Below are 23,804 nucleotides of genomic sequence, written 5' to 3' on the forward strand. Positions count from 1 at the left end.
CAACCAACTTGTGTAGTGTTGGGCTGCTGTTCCAACGCACTTGTGTTGGGCTGCGGTAGCAGTGGAGCGCTGCTGACTGATTATTATGTTTCGCGTTTTTATACAGTTATGAAATAATAAACACTGTTAGGACTCGCAATAATAAACACTGTTACGACTGTCTGACTCTTAATAATAAACACTGTTAGGACTATCTGACTCTTACTAATAAACACTGTGTTAGGACTATAAACACTGTTAGGACTATCTGACTCTTAATAATAAACACTGTTACAGTGTTAGGACTATCTCGAGTCACGCGTCACTACTGTAACTAGAAACTCTGGGTGTCACTGTACATCAGTAACGTTATTTCGCGTTTTTAACGTCAGCGGGGCGATGCAGTGGTTTGTCCCCGGCTAACGTGCACCGCCGCCGGCTCTACTCGGTCCAGCTCCAGCAGCAGCGGCCGTTCCTCCGTTGTAGAACGAAGCCCTTCAATGACCGCGCTCTCATATTTTGCGAATGCATAAACTATATCTTAAATTATGGCTATGTGTCTAATATGGCTGTCGCTTATCAATGACTTCGCGACAGCCATATTAGACACATAGCCATAATTTAAGATATAGTTTATGCATTCGCAAATATGAGAGCTCTGTCATTGAAGTGGGTGGTGGCAGTGTAACAGCGTTCACCCTGATGTAAAGTAGCGATTTTTATTGTTTTGTCATGACAACCCAATTACATAATCCAACATATGTGTAAAGAAACAACATATTCCAGTTAACGGTATATTTTTTAATGATTCATTACGGTATAAATTAGGTTAACTGGAGCTGTGGAGGCTTCTTGCTGAAGAGCCAGCGGGGCGACGCGGTTGTTTTTTCCGCGGCTTGTGCGCCGCCCGCGGCTTGACTCGGTTCAGCGTTCACCCTGATGTAAAGTAGCGATTTTTATTGTTTTGTCATGACAACCCAATTACATAATCCAACATATGTGTAAAGAAACAACATATTCCAGTTAACGGTATATTTTTTAATGATTCATTACGGTATAAATTAGGTTAACTGGAGCTGTGGAGGCTTCTTGCTGAAGAGCCAGCGGGGCGACGCGGTTGTTTTTTCCCCGGCTTGTGCGCCGCCCGCGGCTTTACTCGGTTCAGCGTTCACCCTGATGTAAAGTAGCGATTTTTATTGTTTTGTCATGAAAACCCAATTACATAATCCAACATATGTGTAAAGAAACAACATATTCCAGTTAACGGTATATTTTTTAATGATTCATTACGGTATAAATTAGGTTAACTGGAGCTGTGGAGGCTCCTTGCTGAAGAGCCAGCGGGGCGACGCGGTTGTTTTTTCCCCGGCTTGCGTGTGCCGCCCGCGGCTTGACTCGGTTCAGCTCCAGCAGCAGCAGCGGCCGTTCCTCCGTTGTAGGAAGCCCTTCAATGACAAGCGCTCTCATATTTTGCGAATGCATAAACTATATCTTAAATTATGGCTATGTGTCTAATATGGCTGTCGCTTATCAATGACTTCGCGACAGCCATATTAGACACATAGCCATAATTTAAGATATAGTTTATGCATTCGCAAATATGAGAGCTCTGTCATTGAAGTGGGTGGTGGCAGCTTACTAACAGTAGCGATTTTTATTGTTTTGTCATGACCAAACATAATCCCAACATAGATAGGAGGTGTACTGTATGTCAAATGTCGGTCATGTGGTGGAAGAGTTTAGCACAGTCGCACAACAGAACACCAGTGTTTCTAGTAGATATGTTTATACATATACATACATATATGCGCATGCGCAGCCACTCTGCCGCGACTGCCGCGTCTCTCTTGTCTCTCTTGTCTCTCTTGCCGCAAGGCCGCGTGCTAGTGGATTGATTGATTGGCCGTGTGGCCAATCAGAGAAACGCTGAACGAAAAGCTGAACACAAGTTGGTTGCCTTTAATATTCACGCAGCCTGGCCTGCTTCTATAAGTTCAGTGGCCTGACTGCATAAAAAAAAACGTTAACGTGTTAAAACGCGACTTGGCCTGAAAAAAAGCAGTCAGGAGATTTTTTTTCTTTAATCCCTGTGACCTCTTCCAGGCGATGACCTTGCTGAACAGCTGGGAGACGGAGAGTGAGGAGGACCTGCAGACCATTAAAGGGGTACAGCTTCCCATCTACCTCAACCTGGCTCTGATCCAGATCCGTGTCCACAGGCCCCAGAAAGCCCTGGACTACGGCCGCAAGGCCCTGGACATGGACCCCAACAACACCAAGGCCTTGTACCGCTGTGGACAGGTCAGGCACATGAGAACTAGAACAGAATCAGTACATATCTGTACCGCTGTGGACAGGTCAGGCACATGGGAACAGAATCGGTACATATCCATAGGAGGTAGTTGACTTGATCCTCACATCCATTTACCCTATTATTCCCTTGGAGAAGGAGGGTGAGGAGTCTTATTAACCTTGTAAGCACGTCACAAATAGATCAATACAGTCCGTATTAAGTGATGTTGCACTTTTTCAAATGTAGCTAAGAGTAAAGACCCTAACCCTATCAAAACAGCAGTCAAATTGTATCTTTTCAGCACTATGTTTGTTTACCAATGATTTTAAGTGTTATTAGCAAAACATGAGCTTGTAAAAATCTCTGTGCATTGCACCGGAAACCGGATGATCCAGACATGAGGACATGGCGCGGCCATGAAATGTCCTAAGAAAGAGGAGACCCAGGGCTTTTGGTGGACGTTGAAATTTCATAAACCTACACTACAGCTGCAGCCGCTTGATGTGGAGAAAAAAAATATTGACTTGAAACCTCAACGTTATTGCCATAAAATACTTTCTTTACCTTTCTGTGAACGTCTAGGAAAGAAACGCGTCTCAATCCAGTAAAAAATGGCGGAGCTATTTGTCATGCAATTTAACACACACATGCGAGATGGGCGACACACAATCTATGGCCGGCCGCCGCCCTTGCGCGCACAGGGAGGGGTGGGGGAGGGCCTAGGAGGGGGGAAGGACATGTGGCACAGCAGGAGACAGGACATTGGACGAGAGGAGGAAAAGGGGAGGGATTTGCAAGTTCACTCACAGTATCCCCACATGAAGCTAGTTAGGGTTTCATTACTAGAATGAAATTGTGAAGTTGATTTATGAGGGGTGGAATGTTCTCTTTGACTGTGTGTGTGTTATTAGTGGTGTTGGAGGTTATGGTTCACTGCCTTCCATCTATATAAGGCTCATGCAGATGGGTACATTGCACCACTTCTGAATACAGTCTATGGTTAGTTTATGTAAGATGGCAGATGTCTTCTAATATGACCTCTTTGACATGCTGACGTGGCCTTATTAAATGAATGTTATTGTGAATAGGATACAGACGAATACCTTTGCGTTAATTATTCTTAATTGAAGGACAATGACATATTTATGCAGCCCATTACGGTGTGTGATTTTACATTATTATATTGCCATCTTGGGTCCTGTAATCTGATATGGCCCTCTTTGACATGCTGACATGTCTTATTAAATGACTCTTATTGTGAATAAGATACAGACGAATACCTTTGCGTTTAATTATTCTTTATTGAATGACAATGACATATTTAGGTATCACATTACATTGTATGATGTTACATTAATATGTTGCCATCTTGGGTCCTGTAATCTGATTATCCTCCCAATATTTTACGTTCTGGCGGACGATAGATGGAGGTTGACCGCCTGCACCTAGGTACAGACCCCCCGGTCCCGGGGTATTGGGAATGTAACCTGCCCAGTTCTGTTTTGTGTGAGGCGTCTTTTTGATCTTCCATAATATGGATACCTTTACTGTGCAGCTGACAGTTTGTGTCATCTGAGACATACCATCTACACCTAAGGTGGGGAGAACCCGAAAGAATACCTGTGGAGGCGGGCGTCTACATACTGGAACCCCCAGATTGGAACATGACACGTCACTGTTGGCAGGGGCCGGTTTGAATATAGGTCTGTTCAAGTCTATATCTCTGGTATCGGTATTGCCCACTCTACCTCTTGCACCGTCGGTATCCGCTGACCCATACGTCTTTACCTGGCCCACATCGACCGTCCTCTGTACCCTTATTGCTTGTGTGAGCCCTGCGTGATGGGATATACGTCCAGAGAACTGTGGATTGATACTATAGTTTGCGTTGGTATCGTCTGTGGTACGTGCATTCATCAGAAGTGTTCTGTTCTGGAACAGCATGGGGAATTTTGTCTTGTCGTCTAACTCCCCTACTACAGCGGTCCCTGTGCCCATCATGCCAATGCACTCTGAGGGATTAGCCCTTCCCGGTAGAAAAGAGCAGAGCTTCTGCTGGTCCTCTGTCATGATTTTATTGAGGTTGTCATCACTACATCTGTAGGTGTGATCGGGCTGCCATGGGGGCATGGTGTACATATTATTCTGTACCCATTCACAGTCCAAATCGTACCGCACCTTGATGTTCCCCTGCTGGTTGATAGCTTCCACTACACCTGCCTCTATCACTGGCACGCTACAGTCCATTTGTCTGGCCTTCACAGATGTTACGGGTGAATTCCACCACACGTTGAACATCCTTTCGGGTAGGTTGTCTGTGATGTTATCGGGCCAGTTCTTTTTCTTTTCCCATTCCCTAGTATGCTCATTATATTCCATCTGGTACCCTGTCATGACAAAGGGGAATTCGTCATTAGTTCTTCTGGCAACGGCGATGAGACCCGTAGGCATAGGGTTTGTAACCTTGGTCCCACCTATTTCGGTCTCCGTCACGGACTGGAAGTTTGCATACTCTGCTTCCACCATCATAGGCTTGTAACAGTCATAGTCCATTAATAGCTTTTGTATATCATTGGGCTGCCATTGTCCCTTCATGTTGTTATAGTCCGCATAGTACCAGTCATACTTCACAGATCCCTGTGTATGTACGGCTCCATTGGGCTGTTTGGGGACGGTGTTTGATTTCCATGACTGCATCGTGCTTTCATTTAAGAGTCTTTCATTGTGGAAGAAGAACCTCCTTGTGGATGTTGTGATCACCTATCCTCTACAGTGGGACGGTCGGTGGAATGTATCATGTCTTCTAAGATCCCGGACACTAAAGGAAGTATCCCGCAACTCCTATCTTTATACGGTTCCTCCCTGCGATTGGCCTATCCTGTACAGGGGGACGGCCGGTGGAATGTATCATGACTTCTAAACTATCTTAAAAACGATCACCCAACAGAGAACCATGATAGTCAAAAACAGTACACTATTGATGATGAATGTAACAGTCTGATATAATTATATCACACAAAACAGAACTGGGCAGGGTACATTTCCAATGCCCCGGGCCCGGGGGGTCTGAACCTAGTTGCAGGCGGTATCACCCCCTCTGTCGTCGCCCAGAACGCACAATACTGGAAGAGGGATCAAATCACAGGACCCAAGATGGCAACATATTAATGTAACATCATACAATGTAATGTGATACCTAAATATGTCATTGTCATTCAATAAAGAATAATTAAACGCAAAGGTATTCGTCTGTATCTTATTCACAATAAGAGTCATTTAATAAGACATGTCAGCATGTCAAAGAGGCCATATCAGATTACAGGACCCAAGATGGCAATATAATAATGTAAAATCACACACCGTAATGGGCTGCATAAATATGTCATTGTCCTTCAATTAAGAATAATTAACGCAAAGGTATTCGTCTGTATCCTATTCACAATAACATTCATTTAATAAGGCCACGTCAGCATGTCAAAGAGGTCATATTAGAAGACATCTGCCATCTTACATAAACTAACCATAGACTGTATTCAGAAGTGGTGCAATGCAACTAGCTTCATGTGGGGATACTGTGAGTGAACTTGCAAATCCCTCCCCTTTTCCTCCTCTCGTCCAATGTCCTGTCTCCTGCTGTGCCACATGTCCTTCCCCCCTCCTAGGCCCTCCCCCACCCCTCCCTGTGCGCGCAAGGGCGGCGGCCGGCCATAGATTGATGGGGGGGGAGAACAGAATCAGAACATATCTGTACCGCTGTGGACAGGTCAGGCACATGGGAACAGAATCGGTACATATCCATAGGAGGTAGTTGACTTGATCCTCACATCCATTTACCCTATTATTCCCTTGGAGAAGGAGGGTGAGGAGTCTTATTAACCTTGTAAGCACGTCACAAATAGATCAATACAGTCCGTATTAAGTGATGTTGCACTTTTTCAAATGTAGCTAAGAGTAAAGACCCTAACCCTATCAAAACAGCAGTCAAATTGTATCTTTTCAGCACTATGTTTGTTTACCAATGATTTTAAGTGTTATTAGCAAAACATGAGCTTGTAAAAATCTCTGTGCATTGCACCGGAAACCGGATGATCCAGACATGAGGACATGGCGCGGCCATGAAATGTCCTAAGAAAGAGGAGACCCAGGGCTTTTGGTGGACGTTGAAATTTCATAAACCTACACTACAGCTGCAGCCGCTTGATGTGGAGAAAAAAAATATTGACTTGAAACCTCAACGTTATTGCCATAAAATACTTTCTTTACCTTTCTGTGAACGTCTAGGAAAGAAACGCGTCTCAATCCAGTAAAAAATGGCGGAGCTATTTGTCATGCAATTTAACACACGCATGCGAGATGGGCGACACACAATCTATGGCCGGCCGCCGCCCTTGCGCGCACAGGGAGGGGTGGGGGAGGGCCTAGGAGGGGGGAAGGACATGTGGCACAGCAGGAGACAGGACATTGGACGAGAGGAGGAAAAGGGGAGGGATTTGCAAGTTCACTCACAGTATCCCCACATGAAGCTAGTTAGGGTTTCATTACTAGAATGAAATTGTGAAGTTGATTTATGAGGGGTGGAATGTTCTCTTTGACGTAGGTCCTCTCTCTGTCTCTCTGTCTCTCTCTCTCTCTCTCTCTCTCTCTCTCTCTCTCTCTCTCTGTCTCTCTCTCTCTCTCTCTCTCTCTCTGTCTCTCTCTCTCTCTCTGTCTCTCTCTCTGTCTCTCTGTCTCTCTGTCTCCGATGAAATCTCTCTCTGCACTTGACCCATCCCGTTATCCTTCCCCCCAAGGGCAGCCAGTAGCAGATAGGTGCTGCGGCGTGGGCCCGCCCCCGGGGACCAATTAAATTGCTCCTGTCTGTCTTCGTCAGGGAACGCGACAGCGTTACCGATCTGTTGTGCATGTTTTTCCATTGGGTTTATCTTATCGGGAGGGGAAACCCTTGCCAGCACGGAGAGAACATGCAAACTCCACACAGAAAGGCCCAGGAGATACCCCACCTGGGTACCTGGCAACGCGGAAACCTGGTCCCCAAGCGGGAATCGAACTCTGGACCTTCTAGCTGTGAGGCAACAGTGTTAACCACTACACTTACAGTGCCCTGTACCTTCTAACTGTACTTACAGTAGATTTCATTCACAGTCTTTGCTGCCCTGTACCGGACGCCTGGTGGTACTAAATCCAGATTTGACTCTGCTATTGGAAAGAGGAGAGTTGGGCCGATCCATAGATGTATGACTGATTTATAGGCCTGATATTCTATATTCATATTGCATGTGTCCGGATGGCAAAATTCAGTACTGTATCTACAAAAAACCCTGTAAATCATCTGCCCGTTGTTCATTTGCTTAGATATGTTGTACACTTGATCTCAAGAAGGTGCTGCATGTTTCAATTTTGGTCAATGTTAGCATGGTGTTATTCACCATCAAAGATGGAAAGAAACCCTAATAATAATAATAATAATAATTGATATTCTCCTTTTGGTTCATTACAATTTACTCAAGCATAGTAATGGAAACAATTTAGCTGACACTGGGAATACATTCCCTGAGGTCCATATATGTCCCTACAGTAGATACCAAGAACATGCACATGGACCTTGGAGAAGCGGAGCAATCTTCCATTTACTTTTAGGCGAATCTTCTGAAAATATGGCTAGGGCTTATATTACGTAACCATTGACTACAGGAAGGCTCGTTATCTGGTCAATGCTACATAATAAAGATATGGCAGCCAAAGTACCTAAATAAAGAATATTTAATTTATAATTACCATGGTTTTGTAATGGAAATGAACATCAAATAATAAACAGACAAACACAGAACTATACAGACAGGATCAGCACCAGACAGAAGGGATGACAGACTACTTATACACAAGGGAATGACGAGACAACACACACCTGGGGGAATGGTAATTGGGTACACCTGGGGGAGAACAATGGGGACTACACACCATGACAGAGGACTACATCTAGACATGACAACTCACATTAGGAGCGCCTGATCAGGGCACAAACATACCCCCACATAACACCCCCCCCCCCTCAAATTTATGGCTATAACCCCAAAGTGAAATGGGGAAATGGACATAAACAAGGAAAACCGTACATAAATAAATAAAGGGGAAGGAAAGTATAGCGGTCGATAAATGGGGAACCCCGATGCAAACAAGACGAAAGTCGCCCTCCGGACCGCATCCCCCCAACAACCGTGCACATTGAGCTGCACTGCACCCCGCAATCCGTCAATAAAGTCCTTGATCAACCAGGTAAGGAGAATGGGCAGCCTCAGCCTTACTCCTCATCACTCCCGACTCCTGGAACACAGAGCAAAATCAACAAAAAGCAAAAACAATACAACACCTCTCACACAACCACCCCCCCCCCCCCCAGAAACACAGCACAAACCCCACACCCCACCACTGACTACTAGGGCTGCAACGATTAGTCGACATAATCGACGACGTCGATTATAAAAAATCGTCGACGAGAAATTGTTGCGTCGATTAGTCATAAAAAAAAATTATTTAATTTTTTTTTTTATTTATTTTTTTTGTGCACTACCTATCTTTGTGAGAGTGGCTTCTCAGGGTTCCAGACAACATCATAACATGATGATACCATAGCAAATTTTGGACATTGAAAACATTGTTCCCCTGCAGGAGATGATGATCAGACTAGACACACAATACATTACACACGCACTCCTCTCACTCACACACAGCGATTAGAGTAAGACACACACATACACACTCCTCTCACTCACACTCAGCGATCAGAGTAAGACACACACACATACACACTCCTCTCACTCACACACAGCGATCAGAGTAAGACACATTCACACTCCTCTCTCTCACACACAGCGATCAGAGTAAGACACACACACATTCACACTCCTCTCACTCACACACAGCGATCAGAGTAAGACACACACACATACACAAATTACACAGTACACACCTCTCACTCACACAGCGATCAGAGTAAGACACACACACAAATTACGCAGTACACACACTCCTCTCACTCACACAGCGATCAGAGTAAGACACACACACATACACACACACGGACTCCTCTCACACACAGCAAACAAAAGTTATTTAAAGTACACTTCCACTTTAATTTGTATTATTTAATTTATTTATCTTGTTATGAGTGATTGCTGTATTGTTCTTCAAATTCATTTTCATTTAAAGTGGCTTAAAGATCCAAATTCAAATGTTTCATGAGTCATTATTTTAATTTGCTATGGGATCATCATGTTATGATGTTGTTGTTTGGTCCTGACAAGAGTCTCAAAGTCTGGGGTGATGGTAGACAAGCAACTCTGAGGTCATGCTCAATGTCCAATCTGTTCCTCTGCTCTGTCTTCAGCTGGACCAGAGCTGAGAAGCCACTTTCACAAAGATAGGTAATTAAAAAAAAAAAAAAACCTTTTTTTTGTTTTTTTGTTGTTGTTTACATTGGTTTTCGATTAGTCAACTAATCGAAAAAATAATCGGCAGATTAGTCGACTACCAAATTAGTCATTAGTTGCAGCCCTACTGACTACAGTCGTGACAACGCGTCGGCCAATACATTGTCCTTGCCCTTGACATGTACCACCTCCACATCAAAGGCTTGCAGGAAGAGGCTCCAGCGCATCAGCCACTGGTTCGAATTCTGCATCCTGCCTATAAAGACCAATGGGTTGTGGTCCGTGTAAATTCTAATCGGTGATTGAGAGGAGCCAACATACACCTCAAAGTGGGAGAGGGCCAGAATCAAAGCCAATGCTTCCTTCTCGATGGTCGAGTAGCGCCTCTGGTGTATATTAAACTTCCTGGAGAAGTACGACACCGGGTGCTCAATACCCCCGTCATCATCCTGCAAGAGCACTGCGCCAGCGCCCAACTCGCTAGCATCCACCGCCAATTTAAAAGGCCTCGTGAACACAGGCGCCGCAAGGACAGGGGCACTGACCAGAATGGACTTCAACTGTTGAAACGCGAAGGAACACCTAGGCGTCCACTGAAACGGGATCTTCGGGCTCAGCAGATCTGTAAGGGGAGAGGCTACCGCTGAAAAGTTCTTACAAAACCCCCTATAATACCCCGTCATCCCCAGAAAACACCGGAGATCCCGACGTGTAGCTGGCTCTGGGAAACCAAGTATAGCCTCCACCTTAGAATGGACAGGGCGGACCTCCCCCCGCCCCACTACCTTACCAAGATAGGTGACGGTCGCCCTGCCAAACTCGCACTTGGCCAGGTTCAGTGTCAAGTTCGCCCCAACAAGCCGTCCAAACACCTCCCGCAAACTAGCTATGTGCCCCTCCCAATCGTCAGAGTAAATGACGAGGTCATCGAGGTAGGCCTCACAACAAGCCACGCCCGACAGCACATGATTGACCAACCTCTGGAAGGTCGCAGGCGCGTTGCGCATCCCAAACGGCATCACCGTGTATTGCAGGAAACTGTCAGGGGTCACGAATGCAGAAATTAGTTTAGCCCGGTTCGTAAGTGGCACCTGCCAGTACCCTTTTAGCAAATCCAACTTAGTTACAAAATAAGCGCCCCCCACCCTGTCGACACAGTCCTCCATCCTGGGCAACGGGAAACTATCTGGCCTAGTCACATTATTTACCCGACGAAAATCAGTGCAAAATGTCTTATCAGATTTATCCACCAATAAGCACGGCGAGCTCCACGGGCTGAAGCTGGGCTCAGCGATGCCATTAGCGAGCATATATTCCACCTCTTTTTGTAACCGTGCGCGTTTGTGTGGATTCACGCGATACGCGTGCTGTTTAATGGGCACTGCCTCCCCCACATCAATGTCATGGTACAAGATACTCACGCGCGAAGGGATATCAGAGAAAAGTTCGCCATGAGTCCTAACCAGGCCCATGATATCAGCTTGCTGTAGCTCTGATAAATGGCCCAGACGACAGCCAAGAGTGACCAAAGACTCCACAACCGCCTTAGACGGGATAATCACATCATCCTCCAGCCCACCACCGCGTCTGAAAGAGAGAGACTGTCATTACTCATATCGACACTAGATGGGGCCAACACACAAGCCGACACCGGCATAGCGGCCACCACAGTACTGGCCACAGGACCCCTTGTATGAAACGGCTTAATCATATTAATATGACACAGGCGGGTCTTCCGCCCACGATCCGGTGTCTCAATAAGGTAATTCAGCTCCCCTACCTTTTCCCTAACCCGATACGGTCCACTAAACCGAGCCTGTAGACTGGACCCTGTTACCGGAAGTAACACCAAGACCCTCTCCCCTGGCACAAACGTCCTAACCCGAGCCTTCCTATCATACCACCCCTTCATCCGTTTTTGTGTGTCGATCAGATTTGTTCTCGCCAGATCACATGCCCTCTTCAGCTTTTCCCTAAAGCCACAGACGTAGTCCAACAGGTTTGTCGGCTCGCTCTCCCCCAACCACTTCTCCCTCAACAACCTGAGCGGCCCCCTCACAGAGTGTGCAAACACCAACTCTGCAGGGCTGAAACCCAAAGATTCCTGTACCACTTCCCTTGCGGCAAACAACATCAAATGCACCCCCTCATCCCAATCATCCTCTGTATCACGACAGAACGCCTGAAGCATAGTCTTTAACGTGGAGTGGAATCTTTCTAACGCCCCCTGTGACTCCGGGTGGTATGGACTAGAGAAGCTATGTGATATATCCAGCTGTTTCAAAACCTGCGAGAAGATACGAGATAAGAAATTCGTCCCTTGATCGGATTGGACCACGCAAGGTAAACCGAACACAGAGAAGAACCTCACCAAGGCCTGTGACACTGTTTTGGCCGTTATCCGCTTCAACGGAATCGCTTCAGGGAAACGTGTGTTGGCACACATAATGGTCAAAAGAAAGCTATTACCTGCCTTAGTTCTAGGGAGCGGCCCCACACAATCAATAATAACCCTCTCAAAGGGTTCCCCCATTGCCGTGATAGGATAGAGCGGCGCCCGTGGAATGACGTCATTGGGTTTCCCCACCATTTGACACGTAGAACACCCCCTGCAGTGCTGCGCCACATCCCGTTTTAACCCTGGCCAAAAAAAATTACGCAGCACCCTATCAAATGTTTTGTTGACCCCCAAATGCCCTGCGAGCCTATGATCATGAGCCAAACAAAGGATATCATGACGGTACTTAAACGGAACCACAACTTGCGTCACCACATTCCAGTCATTCCCCAATGACGCATCCGGATCAGGGGACCATTTACGCAGCAACACCCCGTCTCCCAGGACATAACAGCTTTTAAGGCCCTTACTCTCTCCCTCCCCCACAGCGGATGCAAAAAGCCCCGACAGGCTTGAATCCCTACCCTGTTCTGCGATAAGTTCCTCACGAGCGAAAGAGAACCCAGCCGCGCTACTGGCAACTTCAGCCGAGGGAATAGTAGGCAGCAACGAACCGGCTGAAACGGAAGAAACAACATCATCAGACTCAAGTTGGTCAACTGTAGGGGCAAGCTGAGACAATAACAACGAGCCAGGCTGCCCCTGGAGCGCCCCCTCCCTCTCAGGCTCCTCGCCGTCAGCCGCTACTATGGTATCGAACAAGTCCACATCGCCCTCTTCCTCGGCCCGAGCTCTAACCACCATGGCTCGCGTCACCGCACATGAAGAGAACACCCTCGGATACACCTCTGCCAGGGTGTCTACAGCACCAGACTGTGCTGGCACACAAGTCACATCTGCCTTCACGAGGACCCTACCCCCTGCCAAATCGTTCCCGAGGATTAATGACACCCCTGCAACCGGGAAACAACTTTCTACCCCAATGACGACCGGGCCCGACACCAACTCCGATGTCAGGTGGACAATGTGAAGCGGGACTTTCATCACATGCATCCCAAAAGACCTAACTGTTATCCCAGCATCCACCTCTGAACTACTGTCGAAGGGCAACACATCCCCCCGAATAAATGACTGGGATGCAGCCGTGTCCCTTAATATGGTCACAGGAACCCTCACCCCATCACTAGCCAAGGATACAAAACCCCGCTGATAAACGGTAGGTAAGCTTTAATATCCTCACCCCTTTTGTCGTACTCAACTGATGTGCGTGTGGGTGCCATCACCAACGAAATCTGCTTACTGGGACGAGTAAGGGCAAAACAATTTTCCTTTTTTATATGGCCTCTTTTCCCGCAGTTAAAACACTTGCGTGTTTCAGACCTCGCGCCCCGCTCAACCGTCTCGCCCCCACTGATACCACCAGTGCCCACAGTCCTGTCGCCGAAACCCCACCTCGGCCTACTCTCCACATTGCGTACAGGGTAACTTGGCCTGTCAAAGAGTGTCTTGTGCGTCAGCACAAATTCGTCCGCCAGGCTCGCAGCCACCGAACACTCAGTCCCCTTATGCTCATTCATGTACATAGCAACATTATCGGGCAAACAATACGATTTGAACTCCTCAAGGAGCACGAGCTCCCGCATCTTAAGCAGGGTGTTCACCTTCTCCGACGCGCACCACCGGTCAAACAACAGCTCTTTCTCATATGCAAACTCCACATAAGTCTGCGAGCTGCCCTTTCTCCGAGCCCTGAACCGCTGTCTGTACGCCTCAGGCACCAGCTCATACGCCCTGAGAATCGCAGCTTTGACCGCCTCGTAGTTTTGGGTATTCGGGCACAGTGACGCATATACATGCTGGGCTTTACCCGTAAGAGCACTCTGGAGCAGCAACGTCCAGTGTTCGGCCGGCCACCTCTGTGTCGTGGCTACATTTTCAAACATGGAGAAATATTTATCCACATCCTTCTCTAAACTGCGGTACGAGACGTAGATATTTGGTCACATCGAATCTATCCTCAAGGTGTGGGCGCACCTCTGCCCCAAGCCTCCTGAGTTCGAGCGTGTGCGCGTGAGTGTGCGCCGCCTCGGCTTGGTCACGGCCAACCCGCTCCAACTCGCGCGCATGCACCCGTGCCGCCTCCGCCTGCTTTAGCTGTTCAGAGGCTCGGTCTGACTCCTCATCGTCATCGTCATGCAACACCTCTTGAGTGGTCAGAGCCTCTACCAATATGCCTCGCTGCTGTGCCTTCCTACCCGGGGGCAGCTTAACCCCATAATGCTCTGCTATCCCCGCCAGCTCATCTTTCGTGCACACGCCCAACAACCCTACTGTCGGCCTATGCACAAAGTCTGTCACTGTCACTGGCATTTTTTAACAGGGGAAGAACAGGGGAGGAGAAAGAGAGATATCTATAGCCACCATATATAAAAAACGAAACAATCAACCCCTAAAGAACAACAACAACAAAAAAAAAAAAAAAAAACTGCTTCACCCTATGTCTGTATAGTCCTGGTCCCTACCTACTTCGGCCACCGCTCCACTACCAAAACACTGGTACTGTATGTAAGAGATATAAGTAGGGCTGGGGGATATAACGATAACGATAAATATCGTGATATAATTTAATAATCGATATCGAATATCAATTTTTTTTTTTTTTTTTTTTTTTTTTTTTTTTTTGACCTGCAACAGGGCAGTTTTAAAACCAGAGGTGGTGGACAGACTTGTCTTTCTTGCCTGCAACTTAAAGTAATGGCTTTGCTTGTCCAAATGACAATACTGACCAAATTGAGATTTATTTTTCTCTTGTCCATTTATTTTGTTTGCTTTCTAATTTAAAATACAGTTTGAAACCATCTGTACACAGTAGGCTATGTGTGCTAGCAGAACTAGACTCCAGTCACGAGTCACGGTGCACATGTGCGGTGGTTTGTCCACCAAAAAAGCGCCAAAAGATCGGAAATAAACGAGCAGAGCCAGAACTGTTCAACTCCTGGAGCCACAGCCAGCAGAGAAGGTTTACTTTCGCTTTTAAACCAGCTGCAGCCTGAGAACTGGAGTGTGAGGGGATGTAACACTAAAGATGGCGGCAATGACAAAGAATTGCTGCAAAATAAACATACATCTGTTAAAAAAATATATATATATATATTTTTTTTAATACTTATAACAATTCGATAATTATCGATATCGAGAAATATGATAACATTATCATATCGTTATCGCAATATGATTTCTTTCCATATCGCCCAGCCCTAGATATAAGCGAGCACTGGCATGACCGCCTAACGCCTCCACACCTAGAGATATTTGCAGATCAACCACTGTCATGTGTCAAAAAAAAAAAAAAAACCCATCCCCAAACGTTCTCAACCCTCACTATAGCACCCCTATATAAGTAAACACTATACATTACACACGCCGGCCTAGGAAGAGCCTGACAGGGTCCTTCTAATACCCCGACCGCATGTGGTGTGTCCCCAGGCGATGGAAGGCACCATATATAAAATGGTCCGACTGCCCTAGCTGGTTGAGAACGCTCCCTATTGGAGAAGTATTTGCCAAGGGGGTCTAAAACATGGGTCACACACACAACAATGTCAACCATACCTCACAGTGTGGATCCAGCCCAGCGGCCACCACCAAATGTTTGCTCCGAGTCGTTTGGCCGAGCCCCCATATTACGTAACCATTGACTACAGGAAGGCTTGTTATCTGGTCAATGCTACATAATAAAGAGACGGCAGCCAAAGTACCTAAATAAAGAATATTTAATTTATAATTACCATGGTTTTGTAATGGAAATGAACATCAAATAATAAACAGACAAACACAGAACTATACAGACAGGATCAGCACCAGACAGAAGGGATGACGGACTACTTGGGGCGGCGTGGCTCAGGGGTAGAGCGGGGCGTCCAATGATCGAAGGGTTGGTGGTTCGAATCCCGCTCAAGCCCATATCCATCCCATTGCCGTTGTGTCCTTGGGCAAGACACTTAACCTACTTGCCTCGTATGAATGTGTATGCATGTGAATGAATGTTGGTGGTGGTCGGAGGGGCCGTAGGCGTTGATTATTCGCCACGCTTCCGTGAGTCTGCCTCAGGGCAGCTCTGGCTGCAATTGTAGCTTACCACCACCGGTATGACTGTGTATGAACGAATAATGGACTCTGTGAAGCGCTCTGAGTCAGAGCAACAGTCAGTCAGAGAAGAGCGCTATATAAATCCAATCCATTATTACTTATACACAAGGGAATGACGAGACAACACACACCTGGGGTAATGGTAATTGGGTGCACCTGGGGGAGAACAATGGGGACTACACACCATGACAGAGGACTACATCTAGACATGACAACTCACATTAGGAGCGCCTGATCAGGGCACAAACATACCCCCACATAACAGCTTAACATGTTAAGACATAATGATATTGTGTCCCAGGCATGCAAGGCCAAGACCTGTTTTTATTTCTGGTACAGTACATTCATTTATTTATTTATTTCTAAAAATAGTTTTCTCCATTCCCTTACCTTGGAAATTGATTGATTGTTTATTTGATTTGATAAACAGAATAGTAGATCACAAATCAAATAGCTGATTCCACTCTGAGAACAGTAAGTCAGCAGAATTGAGAAAGAAATAGTAATAATAGAAATAAAGGAAGAAAAAGAGCAAAATATACTCGAATTCTTTATTCAACGTGGAGAATAAAAAAAAATAAACAAGATAAATGAAACGAACAACGATGACAGACGAACAATATGTGCTAAATTACTTGTCAAACACATGCCAGTTCGATGCCTTCAAATGGAACTTGTGTTTTCCATGTTCATGAGAAGAGTCCATATGAATGACCCATTATTGTGGTATTGACAACGATGTAAGTGGAAAATTGTTCCTGGCCCCCCCCTCCTACCTACCTTCCTGCTCTCTCCTGGCTCCTCCCGCCTACCTACCTTCCTGCTCTATCCTGGCCCCTCCCACCTACCTACCTTCCTGCTCTCTCCTGGCTCCTCCCACCTACCTACCTTCCTGCTCTATCCTGGCCCCTCCCACCTACCTACCTTCCTGCTCTCCTGGCCCCTCCCACCTACCTACCTTCCTGCTCTCTCCTGGCTCCTCCAACCTACATACCGTCTTGATCTCTCCTAGCCCCTCCCACCTACCTACCTGCTCTCTCCTGGCTCCTCCCACCTACCTACCTTCTTGATCTCTCCTGGCTCCTCCCACCTGCCTACCTTCTTGATCTCCTGGCACCTTGCACCTACTGTACCTACCTTCTTGATCTCTCCTGGCTCCTCACACCTACCTACCTTCTTGATCTCTCCTAGCACCTCCCACCTACCTACCTTCTTGATCTCTCCTAGCACCTACTGTACCTACCTTCTTGATATCTCCTAGCCCCTCCCACCTACTTACCTTTTTGATCTCTCCTGGCAACTCCCACCTACTGTACCTACCTTCTTGATCTCTCCTAGCCCCTCCCACCTACTTACCTTCTTGATCTCTCCTGGCAACTCCCACCTACTGTACCTACCTTCTTGATCTCTCCTGGCACCTCCCACCTACCTACCTTCTTGATCTCTCCTGGCTCCTCCCACCTACCTACCTTCTTGATCTCTCCTAGCACCTCCCACCTACCTACCTTCTTGATCTCTCCTGGCTCCTCCCACCTACCTACCTTCTTGATCTCTCCTAGCACCTCCCACCTACCTACCTTCTTGATCTCTCCTTGCTCCTCCCACCTACCTACCTTCTTGATCTCTCCTAGCACCTCCCACCTACCTACCTTCTTGATCTCTCCTGGCACCTCCCACCTACCTACCTTCTTGATCTCTCCTAGCACCTACTGTACTCTACCTTCTTGATATCTCCTAGCCCCTCCCACCTACTTACCTTCTTGATCTCTCCTGGCAACTCCCACCTACTGTACCTACCTTCTTGATCTCTCCTGGCTCCTTCCACCTACCTACCGTCTTGCTCTCCTCTGGCTCATCCCACCTACCTACCTTCTTGATCTCTCCTGGCTCCTCCCACCTACCTACCTTCTTGATCTCTCCTAGCACCTACTGTACCTACCTTCTTGATATCTCCTAGCCCCTCTCACCTACTTACCTTCTTGATCTCCTGGCAACTCCCACCTACTGTACCTACTTTCTTGATCTCTCCTGGCTCATCTCACCTACCTACCCCTTTGCTCTCATGGCCCCTCCCACCTACTCCTGCTCTCCCCTGGCCACACCCACTTACCTACCTTCCTGCTCTCTCCTGGCCCCTCCCTCCACTCTCCTCTGCTACTCATCCCTTGATCCCATCCCACTCTTGAATATTTTCTCATTCTCCTCACTTCTTTCACCCCTATTAACACATTGTGTGCCGGCAGGGGGTGCGCTATTTATCGCTTGGATGCCACCACTCTAGTCAATGAGAGGGCGAGCACATTTGCGAACGCATAAACTATATCTTAAATTATGGCTATGTGTCTAATACGCCCATCGCTTATCAATGACTTGCTTGCAGTCAACATGTACGACACGATGTATGTATGTAGTTTTTTCATCAGTACATTTCCGTTTTATACCATTTTGAATAAGAGTATAGTTTTGAAGATTTCTAGTGAGTCCAGAAAAATCCGTGAAAATAGCCATTTACTGAAATACACAACATGTTGTAATTTTTTGGCCTATTTATGAATCGTTTTCAAATAAATGCTAGATTATCGATAGTATATGTGTACTTATGCACGCTAGAGAAGCGGGCTGAAAAATCGATTATCCATGACCTGGTCAGCGCTAACGTCATACACGCTAGGGCTGAACGATTAATCGATTTAAAATCGAAATTGCGATTTGGAATGATGCAATTAGCAAATCGCTAAAAAAATAAGATCTCAAAATATTTTTTTTTTTTATATTTTATTTATTTTTTTACCAGGACGTTTGGGAGAGGGAGGTAAGGGGTTTTAGATTGTGTGTTGTGAAGTTTAGACTTCAGAGAGGGAGAGTAAAGTACAGAAAAAAAGGTACCGTTGGGTACCGGTATCGATTCCCAGGTAAAAAGAAAAATTTTCAGGCTCGGTGTCCCGAAAAGACCCACCGCGTAGGCCAGATGCAAGCCGCAATTTACAATAAACCTCTGTGGCGCTGCTTACATTTAAAAAAAAATTTAAATCGCAAATTTTATCGCAATCGCAATATCTGTCAGAAAAATTACAATTACCGTAATTTTCGCACTATAAGCCGCACCTGAATATAAGCCGCAGCAGCTAAATTGAATGATGTGTACTGTACATATATAAGCCTCACACTACACTATACGCCGCAGGTGTTTTAATGTTTAATTACCATATGTAATTAGCATTGGGACACAATACTGTCGGACAAATAACAAGAATTAACTCATTTACAAGTTGTAATAACACTTTAATCGCCGGGAACGCCGTAACTCGTCTTTGCTCGCCATGCTCATTCTGCCGAAGACGCCGTAACTCGTCTTTGATATCAATATTTCAAAAATCTGTGATCGAAATCATATTTCTCCTCCGGAGACATGAGATGTACTGGTGAGCTCCACTCAACTGTCTAACGGTTCAAGAGTGCCATCTGGTGGCAGATTGGCCAACAGGACGTGACGCGCCAAACGGGAAGTGCTCATCCATATTTCGTCCGCGCACTCGCGATCGTTAGCCGGACTCCATCTCAACACACTGGATAATCAATCGCTCGCCCTAACTCAATAAACAACGTTATTTGGACGTATATAGTATTATACAACCTGGAAATGGTTCATCTATATCAACATCCCATAATCGAAAACTGTCTACTCCAAGCTGATCGTCCAACGGCGCGAGGAAGATATGGTAAGATCCAGCGTTATTTTCTAACGTGTTCCATATAAACTGCTCTGATGACCATATGACCCACACTAGACGAATGATATAACGTTGCCCACGGAATTATAAACGACCCCCCGCCCATCCGGTCAATATCAGATGATACGTAGTAACTTCTAGAAGTACCTCCAGTTGACATTTTTCATCTGGCACCGATCGCTACCAAACTGTATTTGATCATCAATATAATGCATTTGGGGCTATAAATCAAGTTCTGGAGAAAGCTGCAGAAAACGATAAAAACATACTTATACTTTAGACCATATTTTAGTATGAATATGTGAATGAAAAAGTATAACGTTGCTACACCCTGAACAATGGATATAGGACATTGAATGGGCCATAATAATGTCAATTTAGCAATAGAATTTAAAAAGTTATAGCCCTGCAAAGAAGGGGAACTTCTCCATAGACAAATAGAGCTGGCTAGGGATGGTAAATTATGAATGTAACCATGGCGATCAAAGTGTTAAGTTTAGCAAATAAGGGAACAGATAAATAACATTTCAATGCAGTCAAAAAAGCAATATTTCGATTTTTACATTTTCGGGTTTGGTCACGTCGAGTCACATATAAGCCGCACCGTTATATAAACCGCAGGGTCGAAAAATGGGGGGGAAAGGCGCGGCTTATAGTCCGAAAATTACGGTAGATTATATCCCAAAATCGTGCAGCCCTAATACACGCACACACAGCCGCACACACATACACGTTGTGAATTATGTGAAAAAAACATCTGATTACCCCAAAACTGGTAAAATAGATTCCTTACCTCAGATCAGATGTTCTGCAAAAAGATGATTCCAATTCCTGATCGCCATTCCAAATATCGATTGCGTTTATTAATCCAACGTTGGACCTCGAAACAGATAATCCACGCTGCTTTCAGTTGCCTCAATGAATGCAATAGTCTCAGGTTACATGCCTGAGAAGTAAAATGTGGAATCCGGAGGTTTTTTTTCTCATGCATTTCCATTGAGTCCATTCCAATGGGTGCATTACCATCCGGAAGACGATATGGGGCGGTATTTACCCTTTTCGAGCTCAGAGACAATCAAACGATCATTATTTTTGTTTCTTTATTTACACAAATAAACATTAAATAAAAAAGAAGATGCGGAAAGTGTGGCAAAAGCAGCAGGATTAATTCTGAAGTGTTTTGGACAATACTATCTGCTCATATTCAGCCAAATGCTTCAGAACTCATTGAACGGTGCTTCACAGTGCAGATTGGCAATGACCCGAAGCATACTGTGAAAGCAAGGCAAAGCGGTGAAATGTTATGCAATGGCCAAGTCAATCACCTGACCTGAATCCAATTGAGCATGCATTTCACCTGCTGAAGACAAAACTGAAGGGAAAATGCCCCAAGAACAAGCAGGGACTGAAGACAATTGCAGTAAGGCCTGGCAGAGCATCACCAGGGACGAAACCCAGCATCTAGTGATGTCTATGGGTTCCAGACTTCATCATCATCAACCTTTTATACTCGAAAAGACAATAAGGTCACCCTCATTTTCAATGTCGTCGAGACTCCACAGACATTTCAATGCACACATTTCTACAATATAACAATAATAAATATGAATAACTATCTATATAGTATAAAATTAACATAGGAATAAAATCCGATGCTAATTACTAGATTGTATAATGGAGCTAATGTGCCATTATAATTCCATTGCGAGGGGAACACCTTGAGTGTATTTCCTGTCAGCAAACCGAAGTCATGTGTATTTGTATCATTTGTAGAAGTCATGTGGTGTGGTCAACAGGGGTCAGTAAAGGTTTATCTCATCACTGATATCTTTCTTCGCAGGCCTGCCTGGAGATGCATGAGTATGAGCAAGCCCAGGATTACCTCATGAAGGCTCAAGCTAATAAGCCCTTCGACACGGACATTAACAACTTATTGAGGACACTGGCCTTGTAAGATGATACGTTTCTGTCATTCTCAGTGATTTTATAGTAGGTTCTGTAATGGGCTTTTGTAAGAAGATGGCTGAGTGCTTCAGTGGGAAATCTGAGCCAGCCCCAATATTGCTTTTCAGGCTTTGGATGTTTTTAGTTTTTATGACCGAATATCTAGACATTGGTTTACAAAATGGCCATTAAACAATGACGCACTTTGTGATGGATTCAAAACATTGTCGCATGAATTGAACTTACACAAAGTGCCATGCCTGTGAGCTCCCACTAGGGTCAGAGTGGATGAATGAATGTGGAAGTGAGTTAGTGATATTGCTTCACATCTAGACATATACTGGTAGCTAAAATATCTATATCTAACTCATGTTTGCATGTTGGGCTATGTTCAGTTTTTCTGTCCTGTCTAATCAATGGCAGCTTACTTTCATTTTCACTCTCAAGCTGCATTGTTCTCAGAGAAACCTTATTTTTATATGCAAAGCATTTCTATGACCAGCAATGTCTCTAACTCACTCACATTTAGCCGCTCTGCCCCCTAGTGGTGTCCCACAAGCATTTGGTTGACATTATCGTCAATCACACTTCCATAGATGTAGACACAACGACCCTGGTATGAGGGCTCCTGGCAGGAAAACACCATTACATTTTATTGACATTCTGGCCATGTGTTTATAGGTGTAGCACATTTTTCCATTTGCCCAAAACCAGGGGTGATGCACACTGAGTTTAAGTTAAGTTACTGACATTCTGAGCCGTGTTCATACCATAGCTATGTTGGCTAAGAATTTAATTAAGTTACTGAAGTGTTGCATGCTAAGTATTGAAGTTAGACATTCTGAGCCGTGTTTATACCGTAGCTACGTTAGCTACGAATTTAATTAAGTTACTGAAGTGTTGCATGCTAAGTATTTAAGTTAGAGATTCTGAACCGTGTTTCACTATTGGCTGTTTCATGATTTGGAGGGGAGAGAGGGAGCAAAGGGCTCAGCCTCTTGCTCATGTAGGGCAGTGATTTAGAAGAGAGAAAGGGCTCAGCCTCTTGCTCACGTAGGGCAGTAATTTAGAAGAGAGAAAGGGCTCAGCCTCTTGCTCACGTAGGGCAGTGATTTGGAAGAGAGAAAGGGCTCAGCCTCTTGCTCACCTAGGGCAGTGATCTGGATGAGCGAGAGAAAGGGCTCAGCCTCTTGTGCCACTGTGTGTGTGTGTGTGTCAGGCATGTGAGTGGAATGGAGGAGTGTGAGCAGTGCTGTGATTGGAGCATCCAATAAGTTAAACTGTGCAAAGAGCTCATTTTAATATCAGCCTCTCAAACCGCTCAAGGCCACTCAAATGCTCTCCATTCTACTCATGATGCTGCATTGCCAAAGCCCATTTATTATCCGGCTACTATGGACAAGTTAATGGCATATTAATTATAATGTGTGGGAAATGTGTGTGTGCATGCTTAATTTTTACATTGGTATTCCAATATTAAGATCACGACCAAGATCATATTGCTAGCCTACATTTAGCCTTTGAAGTGGATACATTTCAGGACAAATGGTCTTGCTTAAGGGTTCAAACCACAGACTGGTCTGATTCTAATTAATTAAGCAACATTCTCCCTGTGTCGAAGAACTCCAGAGTGCAGGCAGACGTAGATTAGTATAGTATAGTGCTTTGTTTCACAATGGGCACAATTACACACCTCAGCCACTGTAGCGACACAAGAAATCACTATCATTTTAAAGACATTATTTAAATAATTATAATTTTAAAGAAATTATTAGGGGGATGCTACCCATTTAAAATAGGAGCTTTTTGTTCCCCCAGGGCAGTTGAGTGTTAATACACACCATAGTCTCCTTAAGCCAGGAATCAGACATCTGTGATGTGCC

At 45.4% G+C, this 23,804-nt stretch overlaps 1 protein-coding gene across 1 annotated transcript in view; it reads left to right on the top strand.

The window, feature by feature from the left end:
* Nucleotides 1–21,931, top strand: part of fkbp6 (FKBP prolyl isomerase 6) — a gene marked incomplete at its 3' end in the record, with an annotated part of 52,470 nt that extends 30,539 nt beyond the window's left edge. The window contains exons 6-7 of the mRNA XM_084324920.1: nucleotides 2,083–2,280; nucleotides 21,818–21,931. Coding sequence (XP_084181046.1) covers nucleotides 2,083–2,280; nucleotides 21,818–21,931 — 312 coding nt within the window. The remainder of the gene's footprint in view (nucleotides 1–2,082; nucleotides 2,281–21,817) is intronic.
* Between the last annotated feature and the right edge of the window lie 1,873 nt (nucleotides 21,932–23,804).

Source organism: Notolepis coatsorum, assembly GCF_963971535.1.
Source record: "Notolepis coatsorum genome assembly, chromosome: 11".
NCBI classification, from domain to species: Eukaryota; Metazoa; Chordata; class Actinopteri; order Aulopiformes; family Paralepididae; genus Notolepis; species Notolepis coatsorum.